This window comes from Hevea brasiliensis, chromosome 9, assembly GCF_030052815.1.
Source record: "Hevea brasiliensis isolate MT/VB/25A 57/8 chromosome 9, ASM3005281v1, whole genome shotgun sequence".
Taxonomy (NCBI): Eukaryota; Viridiplantae; Streptophyta; class Magnoliopsida; order Malpighiales; family Euphorbiaceae; genus Hevea; species Hevea brasiliensis.
This window is the reverse complement of record NC_079501.1, coordinates 12,747,271-12,763,601: the sequence shown is the minus strand read 5'-3', so window position 1 is coordinate 12,763,601 and position 16,331 is coordinate 12,747,271. Positions and strand designations below refer to the sequence as shown.

The window sequence follows — 16,331 nt, the reverse complement described above, 5'->3', positions numbered from 1 at the left end:
TATTGTTCATATTCTCGCCAAAGCTCTAGATCTTTCTGACGATGTAGTCCTAAAATGGGTGGAATGGAAAAAATTAATCCATATAGCTGACCTCAATTAGTTTGGCTTATTTTAGATGACCATATTCATATCAAAGCTGGACTAGAAAACTAAAAAAAGGAAAAGAAAAAGTAAGAACAGTCAAATGGTAAATACAAAAGCTTTTTGCAAGCAATTGAAGTTATACGCGCATGCGCACAATCTAAAACATTATATGACTATTAAATGCATATGAACGTATATGCATGGACATGCACATATCCATTTATTTGGGCTAAATGAATATGCATGTAGAAATTTACATCTTCGTTCCTTGTGGTATTGATATTGACTCTCAGGTTTTTATGGCTTGATGTGTATGTTATATTTAACATGTAATATATTGGAAAACTGCATTTTATTGTTCACCAGTCAATGGGTTATAATGTTTGGAGGAGTCTATGGCCAGGCAATGTATTTATTCCATGGTATATTGTGGATATCCATATCAGTCATTTGACAGTAATTCTAATCTCGCTGAATAGGTAGACAAGTATAAAACATTAAAAAATAAAGCTAGGCATATGCATAATGCACTTGTGAGAATTTTAAGTGTCATTTATGAGACAATACTAGACAATTAAGGAGCTAGTCACTCAACAATGAAGTTGACAGGTTAAATATCAACTATATATGTTAAAAAGGTGGAAGAAGAAAAAAAGACTAGTTCAGGTCTTGCAAATTGACCTCGTAGTTGTGACGTATTTTATTTTCTTCCACCAAGGTTCTAAAACAACTCGCTTCTTATTTACTTCAATGGATAATAATGTGAATATTTAGTCTTGATAGTACTGTATAATAGATTTATTTATTTATTTATTTGCTTTGTTATATTTCTGCACCAGGTGCGCAACTACTCCCCACTTCCATCAATCAATAACAGCATTAAGGTCAGGTGAGTTAGATTTATGCATTGTTGCTCTCTAACTTTATTTTATTTGTTATGAATTGCTGGTATCCAACTCCATGATATGTGAAACAATTTCTGAACATGGAACTCTGCATGTGATTATGTGGTCAATATGACCTTTCTCGTGCTGCTGAGTTGTATATATCTTCCCTGTGATCAGCATAAATACTGTGCATTTTTTAGTTTTCACCAATTGTATGTATTTTTATCTAGAAGATTATTAGGAAAAATGGCTCATGACATTATTGTGTTAAGGTTTGTGCAAGGACAAGTCAAGACAAGGAATACAACTATTTATCTTGATCCTTCATTGTGATTCAATGTTTCAATATCTGCAACAATGCTGATGACTTCATTCTGAAAATTGATCCTTTGTGCTAGTCATGGTGCCTCTCGCACATGGAAGTTGGAATTGAGGACTGCCTTAATATTGAGTTTGAATACAGTAAAAGCAAGTAAGTCTAAATGAGGCTCATGTTTAGATGATTTGACTTCATGTGATAAACTCTAATTGATTTTAAACTAATTCAGGTACCATTTAAAAGATGTCATCATTGGAAAAATATATTTTCTTCTGGTGAGACTTGAGATTAAAAATATGGAGCTTGAGATCAGGCGTCAAGAGTCAACAGGATCAGGGCCTAATACATATGTTGAGACGGAGACCCTTGCAAAATTCGAATTGATGGATAGTGCTCCTGTTAGAGGTACATAATTTCATTTGTAAGACATAGAATAGATGTTTGTTTTTTATTTCTTGCAAAGATACTGTCAGAAAATCTGGGAAACACCTGAGATGTTCATTTCTACTAAGGATAATAACACCAGAGACGTTCGAACGTTGACCTGATTTTTATGTGGGTCTTGAACTTCAATTTTTTGTAATTAAGTGCTCGCGTGGATTATGAATTTCTATTTGTGCACTTATTTTTTTCTGGATGAAATGGTAAATTGGGGGGAAAAAAAAAGCAGCACAATCATGTTCTCATAAAAGTTCTTACTCTGACATTTTTGCCAGCCATTTCTGTGAGAAAAACCGGGTAAATTAAATTGTTAGTCCATTACACTTGATTTCAAAAAATGGAAATCTGATTCATTTCTCGTAATAGTCATTACAGCCATGCTTTTGAAATGAAGCCTGTTGACTTTGAAGTTTAGCTCATTGTATCTTGTGGAAACTGTTTATATTCTATACTTATAGGTGGATGAAATAAAGTCATGTCCTATTGTTTTGCCATAAGCTCTCTTTCCCTTGGGTTATCCAAAAATCAAACCTTTAGACTTGTTTTTCTTTTTTTCTCCCACCTTTAAATTCATGGAGATGTTTAATCAGTTCTAATACTTCTTACGATAAGATGAAAGGATAAACACATGAGAAATTTTGTCAATAAATCATAGCTTATTCTGGATCAGTGTTTAAGGGACGTGTGAATAAGAAACAAATGCACACTTGTCTTAAATATATTGCCGTCAAAACACATGGTTTTATTTTATTTGGAATGCTATGTTTTACTGGGAGAATGTTTATGTGAATGTGTTACATTACTTATCTGTCTGCTTGAAAATGGTCTCTTCATAGGAATTATCATATTTATGCAAATATATAATGCCCTAGCAGGAGAATCAATTCCAATCAGACTGTTTCTAAGTCCATATGAGTTGACACCCACATACCACAACATCAACAACAAGTTCAGCGTCAAGTGTTTTTTGAATCTTGTTCTAGTTGATGAAGAGGATAGACGGTATTTTAAGCAGGAAGAAATCAGAGTTTATCGGCTTCTTGAAAATTCCTAAGCATTTGTGATGGGGAGCTGGGAGCATTTGACATGAGAACAAGCAGCAACACATTTGCTATGCCATTTGGAGCATTTGTTTGGTTTCCTGAACTGACTACATTTGTGATTTGCATCAAGTTTGTGCCAAATGACATGCATATTTAATTGTTTTTGGTTTAGTGAAAAACCTTTAGAATGACTAAAACTAATACATGGTTTACATTTCTTAACGCCTCATTTTTTATTTTGATTTCTGTAAAAATATTTGTATCATCTTTTTCATTTTCATTCTTTTCTTTTTTCTTTTTTCTTTTTATTGTTTTGCCGATTATGTGAAATTTGGAAAACTCAATCGGATTTATTAAAAGTTGTTTCTATTATCTCGTCGGTTACAAACTCATTTTGGCAAACTGTACTCTGATTCCCTAAATGTAACATTTAGTGTGCTCCATTTGCCGGTTACATGCGAGGAGCACCAGAATCAGAATCTAAAAGCTATGCTCTCATGTAACATTGCTTAAAAGAGGTTACGAGTCCGATTGCTGTGGTTGATTGCACTGAGTGGCCATGTCGATCACAGATTATGTGTCCCCCCTTTCAGGGATATATTCGAGCTAGTTTCCGTTGCATACTTATCGGTGATTTGCTTCTCTATATTAGCATGATATATTTAAAATTTTAAAATATTTTTGAAGTACTTCTCAACAAAGTCAAATCCTAAATAATAAAGAAAACAATTCATCCTATATGGCTGGATTAAGATAAGTCACTTAAGAATAATATTATCCTTGGCTGTTATTCCAGCTACCCAAATGAGGTTGAAAACTACCATTTTCATGCCTTTGATTTTTGCCAAGAGATCGCTGTCCAAAATGTTATGTCAACAGATTGATGCAACAATGGGGCTCTGCATTTGCCTTGCAGAAAGCTTGAGATGATTTTCCTGCATAGTTAAAAAGTCATGCTAAGTACAGGAATGATGCTAAGTTTTTCTCACCTGAAGTAACATCATTCTACTCAACTCAACTCAACTAAGCCTTTATCCCAAAAATTTGGGGTCGGCTATATGGATTCGCTTTTTCCACTCTAAACGATTTTGGGTTAAATCCTCAGAAATGTGTAATGCTTCTAAGTCATGCTGTACTACTCTCCTCCAAGTCAATTTAGGTCTACCCCTTTTTTTCTTTCTATCCTCTAGCCTAATGTGCTCTACTTGTCTAACTGGAGCCTCCGTATGTCTACGCTTCACATGACCAAACCACATCAATCTCCCTTCTCTCAACTTATCTTCAATTGGCACCACTCCTACCTTTTCTCTAATACTTTCATTACGGACTTTATCTAGTCTAGTATGACCACTCATCCACCTTAACATTCTCATCTCTGCAACTCTTATCTTAGATGCATACGACTCTTTCAGTGCCCAACACTCACTACCATATAGCATAGCGTATGGAATTTTCCTTTTAATTTATTGGGAATCTTACGATCACATAAAACTCCGTGGCACGTCTCCACTTCAACCATCCTAATCCTATGACTAACATCCTCCTCACATCCCCATCTACTTGAAGGGAGCCTAGATATTTAAAGTGATTACTTTGGGAGCCACTCCATTCAAACTAACTCCTTCCCTATCACCGCTTGGCCTTCAAACTTGCAATGCAAGTATTCTGTCTTCGTTCAACTTCACTTAAAACCCTATGACTCTAGAGTACTTCTCCAAAGTTCTAGCTTCATCTAGACTCCTTCTCTTGTCTCATCTATCATAACAATATCATCCGCAAACAACAAGCACCAAGTAATACACTCTTGTATATGTTTCAGTTCATCTAAAACTAATGTAAAAAGGTAAGGGCTTATGGCTGATCCTTGGTGTAATCCAATTGAGATCGGAAAATCTCTTGTGTCCCCTCATAGTAGTTGCTCCTTCATACATATCTTTCAATACTTGTATGTACCTAATAGATACCCTCTTTTGTTCTAACGCATTCCATAAGACCTCTCTTGGAACACTATCATAAGCCTTCTCCAAATCAATAAAAACCATGTGTAGATCTTTCTTCCCATCTCTATATTTCTCCATCAAGCTTCTAATGAGAAAGATCGCTTCCATAGTTGACATGAAACCAAATTGATTGAGAGAGATAGAAGTATCATGACGTAGTCGATGCTCCACAACTCTCTCCCACAACTTCATAGTATGGCTCATGAGTTTAATTCCCCTATAGTTTGAGCAACTCTGTATGTCTCCCTTATTTTTAAAAATAGGTACTAAAATACTCTTCCTCCATTCATCAGGCATTTTCTTTGAGTTTAGAATCTTATTAAATAATTTAGTTAACCATGCCACTCCCATATCTCCCAAATACTTCCACACTTCAATTGGTATTTCATCGGGTCCACAGGCTTTACCTACTTTCATTCTCTTAAGTGCTTCCTTTACTTCTAAAGATCTAATCCTTCTAGTATAATTTACATTCTTTTCTATTGTTCTATAATCTATATTCACGCTATTTCCATTTTGACTATTATTAAAGAGATCATTAAAATAATTTCTCCATCTTTCTTTAATGTCCTCATCTTTCACCAACACTTTTCCTTCTTTATCCTTAATGCACCTGTAGTAACATCATTCTATTTGTCATAAATTATATCCACCTAAGAATTATTAGCGTGAAGTGTTAACAAATAGTTAGTACGTTCCATCAAAAAAAACAAATGGTTGTTACGTCTGTGCTACCCAAGGTGATACAAAATTAGGTGGGACAAATAATATTACAGCAATCAAAAGGTAATTAAATTCACTTTCATGCTCTTATTTAGGAGAAAACTGGAAGAGAAAAACATAAGGAAGAGATTTATGATTAAAATGTTAGAGCAGATAGAATGAAAGGAGTTTAGACGTGTAGGACACAACCCTGCTTAGCTGAGTAGAAGCAAGACATGGCACAACTAATTAGCAAGGTTGATCTTTTTGAAAGAAGAGTATTATATAAGCTTAGATAAAGGTTGATTTGCTATAAAACTAATTATCTACATGTTAATTAAGCTTAAAAAAAAGAAAGCCTGATGAATCAACTCTCCAAAATCTGTTCAACTTGACATTTGCTGATTTCTTTATCCACTTTTACATACACCAATTCCATATTCATTTTCAGACATCTCCGCAACAATTAATCATAGTAATTCTGCTGAATGCACTCATAATTATCCATTCTTAACCGCATGGATCAAATTCAATTGACTTTTTCACAACCGTGCTCTTTCCCATCTTTTTTTTTATCCATTATTCCCACATAAATAATAAAAATATTAATGGCATCGATAAAATGTAAATCATCATTAAAAACAAAAAAAGAAATAGCAACAGAAAAATATAATAATTAGGCTACCTCCTCTTTCAAATAAGGCAAAATCAATCTAGGCACTGTTGCACATGGCACACACCCATTGACAGAGGTGATAAGGGGATCAGTTCTCTGCAATCTGCATTTGTCAGAAGAAAAACCATTAGGCGCTTGAAACTTGTATATGAAGATTAGGACAAGGCAGAACAAGGTCCAAAACTAGAGGAGAAATGGAGCTCAAGTATCAAACTTTACAACCTTAAATAGCAATATTTATTTCTGTCCAGCTGAATTTCAATCTCATTAAAAGCAAATCAAACAAGAAATTAGCAAATCAAACAAGAAATTAAGGGTGAATTTCAATCTTCATTTTAGTCCACCATTCCTTTGTAATAAGAATGTAGAAGGGTCAAACAGTTGTTCTTAAACATAAATATAAAAGCTACCTGACTACCTGGTATGAAAAACATTTTCTCAAAACCTCCATTGACATTTTCTGAAAGTGAAGTCTATATCATTAAAATACAAAATTTAGCATCTGATGAAGGCTTAAAAAATCAGCCATTTGGTTAAATTACCTCCAGCATACAGCTATCAACTAAAAGCTTCAGCATAGTTCCCTTGGAGTTTACAGCAGATAAACAAAATATGGAGAAACCAGCATGCTGGCTACAAGATTCAACTGAAAACAAGAGGACAGTAATTGATGCCAGAATAGTAAACAAGAGGAGAATGCACATAATAGGCACAAAAGTGTTGAGAACAAACAAGAACTTAAATTCATGAGATCAAACTGAGTAGCAATCAGCCAAGCCCAATAGTGAAAATTGAAAAGACCCTATAAAGGCACCATAGCAGACAAACATGAGTTGGGATAAGCCACAGCTAGGCACAAAGCAAACATTGTACTGCCGAAAGTGTCGCAGTAAAACAACAAAACTGCCAATAACCATAACAGTTTGTCAGCAAAACCAGAAACTGGAATCAAGAGTACAACTTCTATCCATTTCAATTGAAACAAACTTGATGCAGTGCATATACATTTTCAAGCACTTCCCACTGTAATTTTGACAAACATATTGCAATAAAATTGCCAAAAACACTATTTCATATTCACAGAAATATTTGGGGCTAAACCTAGACACAGCCAGGCAGTAACAGATAGTACTGGCATAAAAGTTCAACAAATCGAAGAAAGTAAAAAATTACCAATTTAACATCATTTGATTGATCATATGATACAAAAAATGAGAATAAGTATTTTCAGTCTGATGGTACTTGGGATACTGTATGTGCTTTCACTAAAAGAACATGCATTTAGCTAGTGAGCAATTGAGCATAGCCTTAATCTTAATGACACCAATTTTGATCCAAAACAAATAACTAATGCAACTTGAAAAAGTAGTTTGTGCACCCAAAAGAGAAGAACAAAGAAAGACTCAAGACAAATAAAATAAAAATGACATGGTGTCACTGTAGTTATGAATATGACCACAGAAGAAGACGACAGACTTATAATCATTATAATCCACAAGGAAACTATTGATTATATCGTCTAAATCAATGTACATACACACAATAGAGGACAAATTTTTATACCAATAGAATCCCATTTGGTCAGGCTTTGTCTTTCTCAGATAAAGTAAGGTTAAGAACAAGAATCCTACACCTTTGAATGCACAGATATTATCAAAGTAACTGTTAAATAATTTATTTAGCTCTTGCATTTCTGTGCTTTAAACCACTTATATTGATCATACAATTGCTCTAAAATATGAATTTCATGGCAGTCCTACATTACATTTTAATTTTATCCAATGCCATTGTGAACAGCAACAATAATAAATTACACATTACTCTTTCTCTTACAAATGATTAATAAAACTGCACCAAGAAGAATGAGATATTCCATGTGATAAATCACCTTCAGGCATCCAATTTTTTTCCCTTGCAAAATTTTGTAGAACTTCGAATGTTTTAACTTGCTTTACCATTCAGGAGTTGGTAGGTACAATGAGTTGGATCAAACCCTTTCCTAAACATCTCATCTACCCATTTCCTAGCCTCATCTTTCCTTCCATGCTTAAAAAGGCCATGTACTAAGATATCATAAGTCCATTGATTAGGTTCATAACCTTTCTGGCAAAGTCTATCAAACAACTCAAGAGCATCATCCATTTTACTGATGCTTAGCCTCCTCAACAATATATTGTATGTGAAAAGGTCAAGTGGGAAGCATTGCTCAATTACTTCTTCCAAGTTGTTAATTTCTTCAATCAGTTGAACACGACGTGAAAATATCCCAGTGAGTTGGCCAAGGACTAAAAGAATGGGAGAAATCACATCCTGCATCTCCCTTACTCGAACCCAAGCATCATAGAGCTTTCCACTTCCCAATGAATGCAACAAAAGTACGTTACCTATGAAGGATGTAACATGGCGCCCAGCTATCTCCAAGTCAATAATAAGATTTACTGCCATTTCATATTGTTCATTTGAGCAAAGCAGCTTTATAAGCTCCTCATAACATTCAGCACTAGGAACCACTCCATTACTCCGCATTTCCCTCAAATAGGACAATGAAATATCCACTTTGTTGACTTTACAAAGACCAACAACCATGGTGTTGTATAGCTTTCTGCCAATCTTTCTTCTGTGACGCAAAGCATCAAAGAAATTTAGAGCATCATATATTTTCTCACTCTTTATATAACTTTGTAACATAAGAATATCAGAACCCAGATTAGGCTCAATCCCACTTCTCTGCATCATATCAAATACTTCTCTGGCTAGTTGAGGTTTCTTTGCATGTCCAGCTCCATCAATGAAGAAGTTATATATCTGACAGTTAGGTTCACGAAGAGAGAGTTGCACCTCCAACAATTTGAAGAATTGAGTTTCTGGGTTTGGCATATCGCACAAACTGCCAATTACAGCTCTGAACAGAGTCCGAGTACCCATATAACCTTTAGTTTGCATTTCAATAAAAAGCCTAGCAGCAATATCTCCCTTTTTTAATTCGTTAAAACCATAAATCAAGTTTGAGTAAGTAGTCTTTCTAGCAACTATATTCATTGTATTAAGTTCATCTTGCATCAAGTAAGCATCTTCTAGCCTCCTAGCCCTGCATAGAGCCGATATAAACTTATCAAATTGGTAATCACTTGGCATGAAATTTCGCTCTAGAGCAACAGAAACAAGCTCTTTCATCATATCAACCTTCCCTTCTCTACACAATGCATCTGCAAGTACAGAAAATGTTCTTCTACCAGGGAAATAATCATGCTCGGTAAAATTCGTCAACACATTGTAAGCCTCATCAATGTTCCCCTCCCTACATAGAGAATTTATGAGATAATTACAAGCCATGCTACTGGGTGAGAGCCCAAACTCTGATTTGCAATTGAACAATTCAAGTGCAACATCTACCATTCCAGCTTTGCAAAAGAAACACAATGCAGCATTAAATGTGACCTTATCAGCAGAAATACCACTCTCCATCATCTCCATCAGCAAATCACACGCTTCTGCAAGACGGTTATTTTTTAAGACCCTCCACAGCAAAGCATTATACTCGCAAACCCCAGGAACATAGCAATCTAATGACTTCTTCTGCTGCAAGAACTTTAAAGCCGTATCAAGCTTACCAGCTTGAACTAGATTCCTAAGCCACACCCTATATGCGGGCTCCACGGGCACCACCCCCAACTCCCTAATCTCCTCAACCAACTGCCCTGCCTTGTCAAACCGACCATTTTGACAAAGCGCATCCATAATAACCCCCACCGCATCCCCATGGCGATAACCATCGCCGTGTAGGATCACCCGGCGCAAATATGACGCGGCCTCATCCAACAGTTTCTGCTTACACAAACTCTTAACTACTATACAACGCGTTACATGGTTCTCGAACCCCCTCAGAGAAATCTGCCTGGCAATACAGTCAGCGACATCAAAATAACTCTCCTCGACCAAAGAATTGAGAAGGACATGGTAAGCAAAGCCATCCAAGTCAAGACCCTGAAATCGCATTTTACTGAACAGTTGGAGTGCAACTTGCGGCTTCCCAGCCACAGAGTACCCAATTACCAAAGTACCATAAAATCCATAACCAAACTTATGATGAACAAACCTGGAAGTCATAAACTTATCAAGGAAATCAAGCATGAGAGGCATAAGCTTGGCCTTAGAGAGGATCTTGAAAATGGCGTGGAAGGTAGCGCGAGTGTGATAGAACCCATGTTGATGACCAGCCCAATCGAAGAACTTAAGGCAAGAGAGTACATCATTCTTGCCATTGCCATGATGAAGCACTTCCAGGACCAATGACTCGGTGAGGCGGAGACCCAATTGAGAGAGGGCAAGGTCATCCACCTCATCTTGGGTGCTTAAAATCTCGAAAACCAGATCCAAGTATCCAGAGTTTCTGCGCTGAAACCATTCCTTAAAGGATTGAACCACATCCTTGTGATTGAAGCTGAGATGTTGAACTGGAATTGCATGGGCAGTCGAATAGGAACAGTAACAAGAGTAGAAGAATTGTTGGCGGGTAGGGATATTGAGATTCAGAAGACTGAAAAGAGCAGCAGCAGCACCAGAAGAAGAAGAAGATATAGAGAAGATTGCGGTGTTGTTGAAGAGTTGTTGCGAGGCAAGCAAAGCCTTCCTTGATTTGGTTGGTAGCATCGGTTCTTTATGTTTTAATTTTTCAGCGATTTGTGTGCAGCGAAGCCTCAGCGTCAGCTCTTCCTCGTTCTCGAAAGCCCAGCTCTCTCCTTACTTACGCCGGCTTCAAGAGTGCTCAACCATCACGTTTTCAGCTCTCCTCTTTTTGCCCTTTATACTTTTAATTTTTACCCTTTTTTCGTGAAAATTGACGCCAACACTGCTAAAGAATTTTACCTGATAACCTTTGAAATAAATTATTTATAAAGAAAAGAATATCATTGGTTTCCGTATAATAATGTTTAATTTTTATTTTTTTAAAATTTAAAAATTTTAAATTTTTTATTTTAAGTATGAAAATTAATTTAAAAAATTAATTAAATTTAATTATTATAAATTTTAATTTTTAAATAAGGATTTCAATTCCCAAAATTTTATAAATTTAATTGAATTTTATATTTTTTCTATTTAATTTTTAAAAAATAATTTTAATTTTTTTTAAGTACTTCTTTAACTAGGTACTTCAAAACCCTGGTCTACTTTTGCTGCAGCTTGACTTTTTCTTCGCACTGGGAAAACCGATACCAACATTCTACTAAACCCATTAGAAGATCATTAACTCCCTTATTCAATTTGGCTTCATGTGTTTCACTAAGAAAACTAAGATGATCAAAGAGAAAGTAGCAACTATTTTACCGGTATGTTTCACTAAGAAAACTAAGATGATCAAGAGAAGTAGCAACTATTTTACCTGTATGTATGAAGCATCTTGGAAGATGATCTTCCAGAAAACAAAAGAAAGACGAGCACATCACTGAATCAACTTCCAAACTTCCTGTTTTTCAAAACTTTATCAACTTGATCAAAAGACAAGTGCAAAATTCCATAAGAATGCAAGTATTTTGTTCGATTTTCGCTATTGGATGCAACTACCTGCAAATGGTTTGCCTCTTCCCTACACATTTTTAACACCTTAATGGTCTCTCTAATACAAGGGAAAAACACATCAGGGCGAACACAGAATGGCTGAAAAACTAGAAACAGCGCTCGCATGTCAGCTTTGAATTGATCAATTCCCCCACTAGAAAATTGGATATCACTAAACGAAATGCTGCTTGAAATGAATCGGTCAAGGCCATCAGCAACACTTCTCCACAAATCCAAGAAGTCCTTTGGATTAAGACTTGACTTAAGAATGTTAAGCTGAATTTTAATAGCATCCAGTGCTTGGACAATATCAATGGATACTGCTAAATCCATGGCCGCTGGAACTCTATTTGCAGTAAAATTTTCTTGCCCTTGTTCAAAATATCTTTTGTTTTGGAGATATTCCCAGGATAGTGCTTCAAAATGATGAAGCAGAAAATAAATTATCTCCAAGACCCAGTTAGTCTCAAGCTCCAACAAACTTTTAATTTCTTCCCCAAAGAAGCTACTATTGTCAGCAAGATCATCATTTCCATCAATGTCTAAACCCCTTTCAGCAGTTCTCATCTCTAAGAAGTTAACATCATCACTCCACTCTTGCAGCTTGGATTCAACATATCTGGCAGCATTGATTGATCCGCATACTTTTATCAAGGCATCATTCAGATAATCCAAAAGGAACCCGGTGTTCTTGCAACGCAAAACCAATACATTAAGAAAATGCCAGAGGAATTTTCCAGCAGTTGATTTGATAAATCGAATACGCAGTAAAACAGAAGGCAAAGTTTTGCATCGTTCAATCATTTCCCAGGCGATTTTAAGGACAGAATCTGCTACTAAGGGAGCTTTGTAGTCCTCTCTAGTGGTGAGCAAAAATTGTTCAGATTCTGCACTGATCTGAAAGTCAACCCCAGATTTCTTACCAATTGACCACGCTCTCTCATCTTTCAGTTCAGGTTTCAGTTTCTTCCATGCATCCTTGAGCTCTATTTTTGCCCAAATCTTGAGCCAATCTGGCCTATCACAAAATATCATTAATACCGATAGACCTCTTGAGTCATGCCTTTCAGACTCCTCCAAGAAGAAATGAATTTCTGAATTTACAAGTGATCGCATCCGTTTATCAAAAGTGACAGCATGATCTATCAAATGAAGCCATGAGGATATAACTTCTGATTTCATGTGTTTCTCCTTGTACCTTTCAGCAAGATCAGAAACAACAGCTTTTGCTAAAAACCCAGAAAGCATCAGGACCATTGCAGAAACCCAAGCTTCTCTAGCACTGTAACTCACCAATCTTGCTCTGTCAATCAAGGGTTGCAAAACATCATCCACTCCCACAATAAAGTCTCTTGTAATCTTATATACAAGAGCAAACATGTATTCTGGCTGTTCGGCCCACTTAGAGAAGTGGTATTCCACTCGTGAAGCAATGGGAGAAACGAGTTCATCAATGGCCCAAAGCCTCATACTGCACTCCTTCCGTCCAAAAATGTTATGCTGTCGATCTTCCCTCCGTGTCTGCAGATGCTGCAAAGCACAAAGACCTAGAAAACTCTGGGCATAATAATTTCTTTTGTCTCCTTCCATCAAAACAAGGGGATTAGGAAGGCAGGCAATTCCTCCACTATCAACCGTTGATGTCAAAAGTTTAGGCGGCCAGCCTAAAGAAGCAAGAAGAGCACGGTGATCAGCAAGAACTTGAGGCCGAACAACAGTTAAAATTTTGTCTACTCTAATATCAACGGACTCCAAAAGATGGGACCACTGAGGATGAAATATCACAACATCAACCAATAAATCCTCAATGTCGTTCATCAGTTTTATGGCTCTAAGTAGTCTCTCTTGCTTTGGCCCAAAGTCCTGCATTTAAAGCACACATTCACATTCTGAGTCTGGCTCATCTATTGATTACTAAACCTAATAGGCATGCTGGAACTATGAGGAAAAGGACAAACAAAGTCTTTACCATTGAAATCAGTGAAGTCATAAACTTTGCTGAAAACATATTCAGGGCGTGACAATCTCCAATACAGTAAACTGCATCCTCAAGATCTCCAACCAGAGCTTCCAACTGTAAGGCAGTATCTGAAATAATTAACATTTAAGCTTAGATGGCTGCCTCCTAGGCCAAAGTACAAAATAAAGTCAGTTCTGAAACAACATCTAACATCAACATTGATAGGGCCTAGGTTATGAAAGTCATCAGTGAACTCATAGATATTACCCTTATGCATTAAAACAACATTATGAATAAATGGAGGTTGCTACTGCATAAAACTCCTCAAGTTATGAGTGTCAAGCGAGGATCATCCATTGTACACAGCCTTCCCCATGCTTTTTTTGCATAGAGACTATTTCCATGATTCAAATCCAGTCGCAGAGGAATAACCCAGTAATTTCTCCATTATTAACCATTATCGATGATTGGGCATGACAAACAAAGAGATGCACAGACGTGCATAGCCATAATATAAGGTTCAGAGATAAAAGTAATATTTGGAATTAAAGCAGTTTAAACAACAAATAAGAAACCAATTTGGAAGTCATGGAAAACTAAAACATCTCTCATCTTCAACAGGCTATAATTGTTAACAGTTTCATTAAAAAACAGGCATACAATAATTGAAGGCAATGAAATATAAGAATCATTATATCAAGATCATTGTGGAACTTTAGGGAGAATTCAGGAATTTCATTAAAATGATGATCGCTCAAGTTCCCTTTCAACTTCATTTAATAATATCCAGGACAAAAAAGCAAGTGAAGCAGAAACGGCTCACACTAAGATTATTTGAAATACATCAGTAACTAAAGCAATAAAACCAAACCTCCCCAATCCACCAATTTGGTGGGTTGTAAAAATGGAGGATTTTGGAGTTTTGAAACCTCCAAAAAACTTAACCTTCCTAAAAAAACCTAGCTCCCAAACAAATGTACCCATTACTTTAAGAATCCATCCCTTACCTCCAAAAACTTCCTTCTAACAGAACCTTACTAGTATGAAATTAGTCAATATATATGGTGCAATACGGAAATTTCTCTAGGCATAAAATTTATTGGTGAGACCCATGTGAACGTGGGAAGATAGATCAATGAACCAAGTGCACCAGATTGTATCATAAATGCGTCCTGACTCCATCACCAACCAAGAAAATCTATTCTTTGTTGAAAAACTGCAACAAAATAAAAATAAAAAGATGAATGAAACTCACCCACGTATTTGTGAATATTTTCAATTCGTTTCAGACATTTGGCAAGTTGAGGCAGCTCCTCACCAAGAATCGTCTGAATTTTTGTTGAACAAATCCCAACTACCAAAAACAACACAAAATAATAGTCACTTTATTAATTTAAAAACAGCTTCAATAATCCCAAACACCATAAGATCAAATGGCTAACGTTTGGAGGTGGGAAGACTGAGATTCTCCAACATGATATTAAGATTGGAAACCGATGATTTTGCTCCAAAAGAGCGAGAAATCCACGAAACGGTGCGTTTCGTTAGATTTCTCTGCAGGTTCAGGAAATTAGCTTCCAAATCGGCGAAGCTTTTTGTTAAATCGGTTAAAAGAAGGGGAGCTCTGGTGTGAAGATTTTCATGGGTAACCAAATGCTGATCCAGAAAATCTCTGTGGGCCGCTGAGAGCTCAGTTTGCCTGGGCAGAATTCCGGAAGGTGGAGGAGGTGCTGTTGGCGGTTCCATTGGTTGAAATTCACCTTGGATGGCAATCGATTTATAGTCTTAGTATAGCCGTATAGGGACGCTATTACTGAAATCAAAATGAATTAATTCCAAATTCGAAATTGAAGCTTTTTTATTTAAATTAATAAAAATATTTATTCACGATATTTTATATTTTATAATTTAAAATAAATAAAAGTTTGTCGGCTTGTCTGTACTAGTAATAAATGATATTTACCACTGCCAATATAGTAAGGTGGTAAAATTGGGCCGCTTTTGTGGCTTGGACAAAAGGTGGGTTGGAGATCTTTGTGTTTTGATCTGTTTGTGGGACAATGCAGTCTCTTGCCATACTTACTAGTTTCATATTCATGCTTAATGTCGCTTACTCTTCATATGTACTCTTAGACTGTGAGTCTTTTTGTACTTAATTAGTATGTATAATAAGAGGATCGTCACAAATAATATCAAAATAGAAGTATTTCTGATACACAGATCCTTAAAAGAGACAAGTGTAGAGCATTCGTATCACTGATTACACAAATAGTATATATGGCAAGAGGCTCCCGGCCTCACATGGTATCAGAGCCTGATTATTAAAGTATACTATACTATTCAAAGGTGAGTAAGGAGAAAATCTTTAACAATATGTTTTGCCAAACACCAACTTCGTACGTACAAATAGTATTACAACAGCCTACCCTTTCTGAAATAGTAAATCTTATCTCCTCTCTATTTTTCTCTTCTTCTTTACGAAGAACTCTATCTTTTCGGATAGACAATCTTGTTGAGATCTCTACTCTACCTGAAGATGTCCAGGTAAGTAAATCTCTTATACCACTCCTCAGCCCTTATAACATATACAGAAGATCTAGATCTCTTACCAGGGGAATAAGATCTCTTATTTCTTATAGGAGATCTCTTCCAAATGAATATGT

The 16,331-nt window shown here is 36.1% G+C and overlaps 2 protein-coding genes across 8 annotated transcripts; one reads left to right on the top strand and one right to left on the bottom strand.

Moving 5' to 3' along the window:
- Positions 1 to 1,522: 1,522 nt before the first annotated feature.
- On the top strand, positions 1,523 to 3,084 carry LOC110653208 (vacuolar protein sorting-associated protein 26B-like). Its single transcript, XM_058152964.1, has 2 exons — positions 1,523 to 1,695; positions 2,607 to 3,084. Exons 1-2 carry the CDS (start codon positions 1,587 to 1,589, stop codon positions 2,783 to 2,785), a joined length of 288 nt encoding a protein of 95 aa, XP_058008947.1. The 5' UTR covers positions 1,523 to 1,586; the 3' UTR covers positions 2,786 to 3,084.
- Positions 3,085 to 3,408: 324 nt separating this feature from the next.
- LOC110653310 (RINT1-like protein MAG2L) lies at positions 3,409 to 15,477 on the bottom strand. Of its 7 annotated transcripts, XM_058152961.1 has the most exons (7): positions 15,111 to 15,477; positions 14,924 to 15,022; positions 13,678 to 13,796; positions 11,533 to 13,571; positions 6,695 to 6,798; positions 6,162 to 6,255; positions 3,409 to 3,709 (listed from the first exon to the last, which is right to left on the bottom strand). In XM_058152961.1, exons 1-4 carry the CDS (start codon positions 15,412 to 15,414, stop codon positions 11,601 to 11,603), a joined length of 2,493 nt encoding a protein of 830 aa, XP_058008944.1. In that variant the 5' UTR covers positions 15,415 to 15,477; the 3' UTR covers positions 3,409 to 3,709; positions 6,162 to 6,255; positions 6,695 to 6,798; positions 11,533 to 11,600. The 7 variants fall into 7 exon arrangements, with proteins under 7 accessions (XP_058008944.1, XP_058008943.1, XP_021664567.2 ...); XM_058152960.1 differs by having other exon boundaries at positions 6,162 to 6,798; XM_021808875.2 differs by lacking the exon at positions 6,695 to 6,798.
- Between the last annotated feature and the right edge of the window lie 854 nt (positions 15,478 to 16,331).

Bases quoted from the DNA above. Each gene is read 5' to 3' on its own strand.
- LOC110653208 (XM_058152964.1), top strand. From the start codon at position 1,587: ATGGAGCTTGAGATCAGGCGTCAAGAGTCAACAGGATCAGGGCCTAAT. The intron at 1,696-2,606 runs GTACATAATTTC...ATGCCCTAGCAG, and splicing joins GGATAGTGCTCCTGTTAGAG to GAGAATCAATTCCAATCAGA.
- LOC110653310 (XM_058152957.1), bottom strand. From the start codon at position 10,802: ATGCTACCAACCAAATCAAGGAAGGCTTTGCTTGCCTCGCAACAACTC.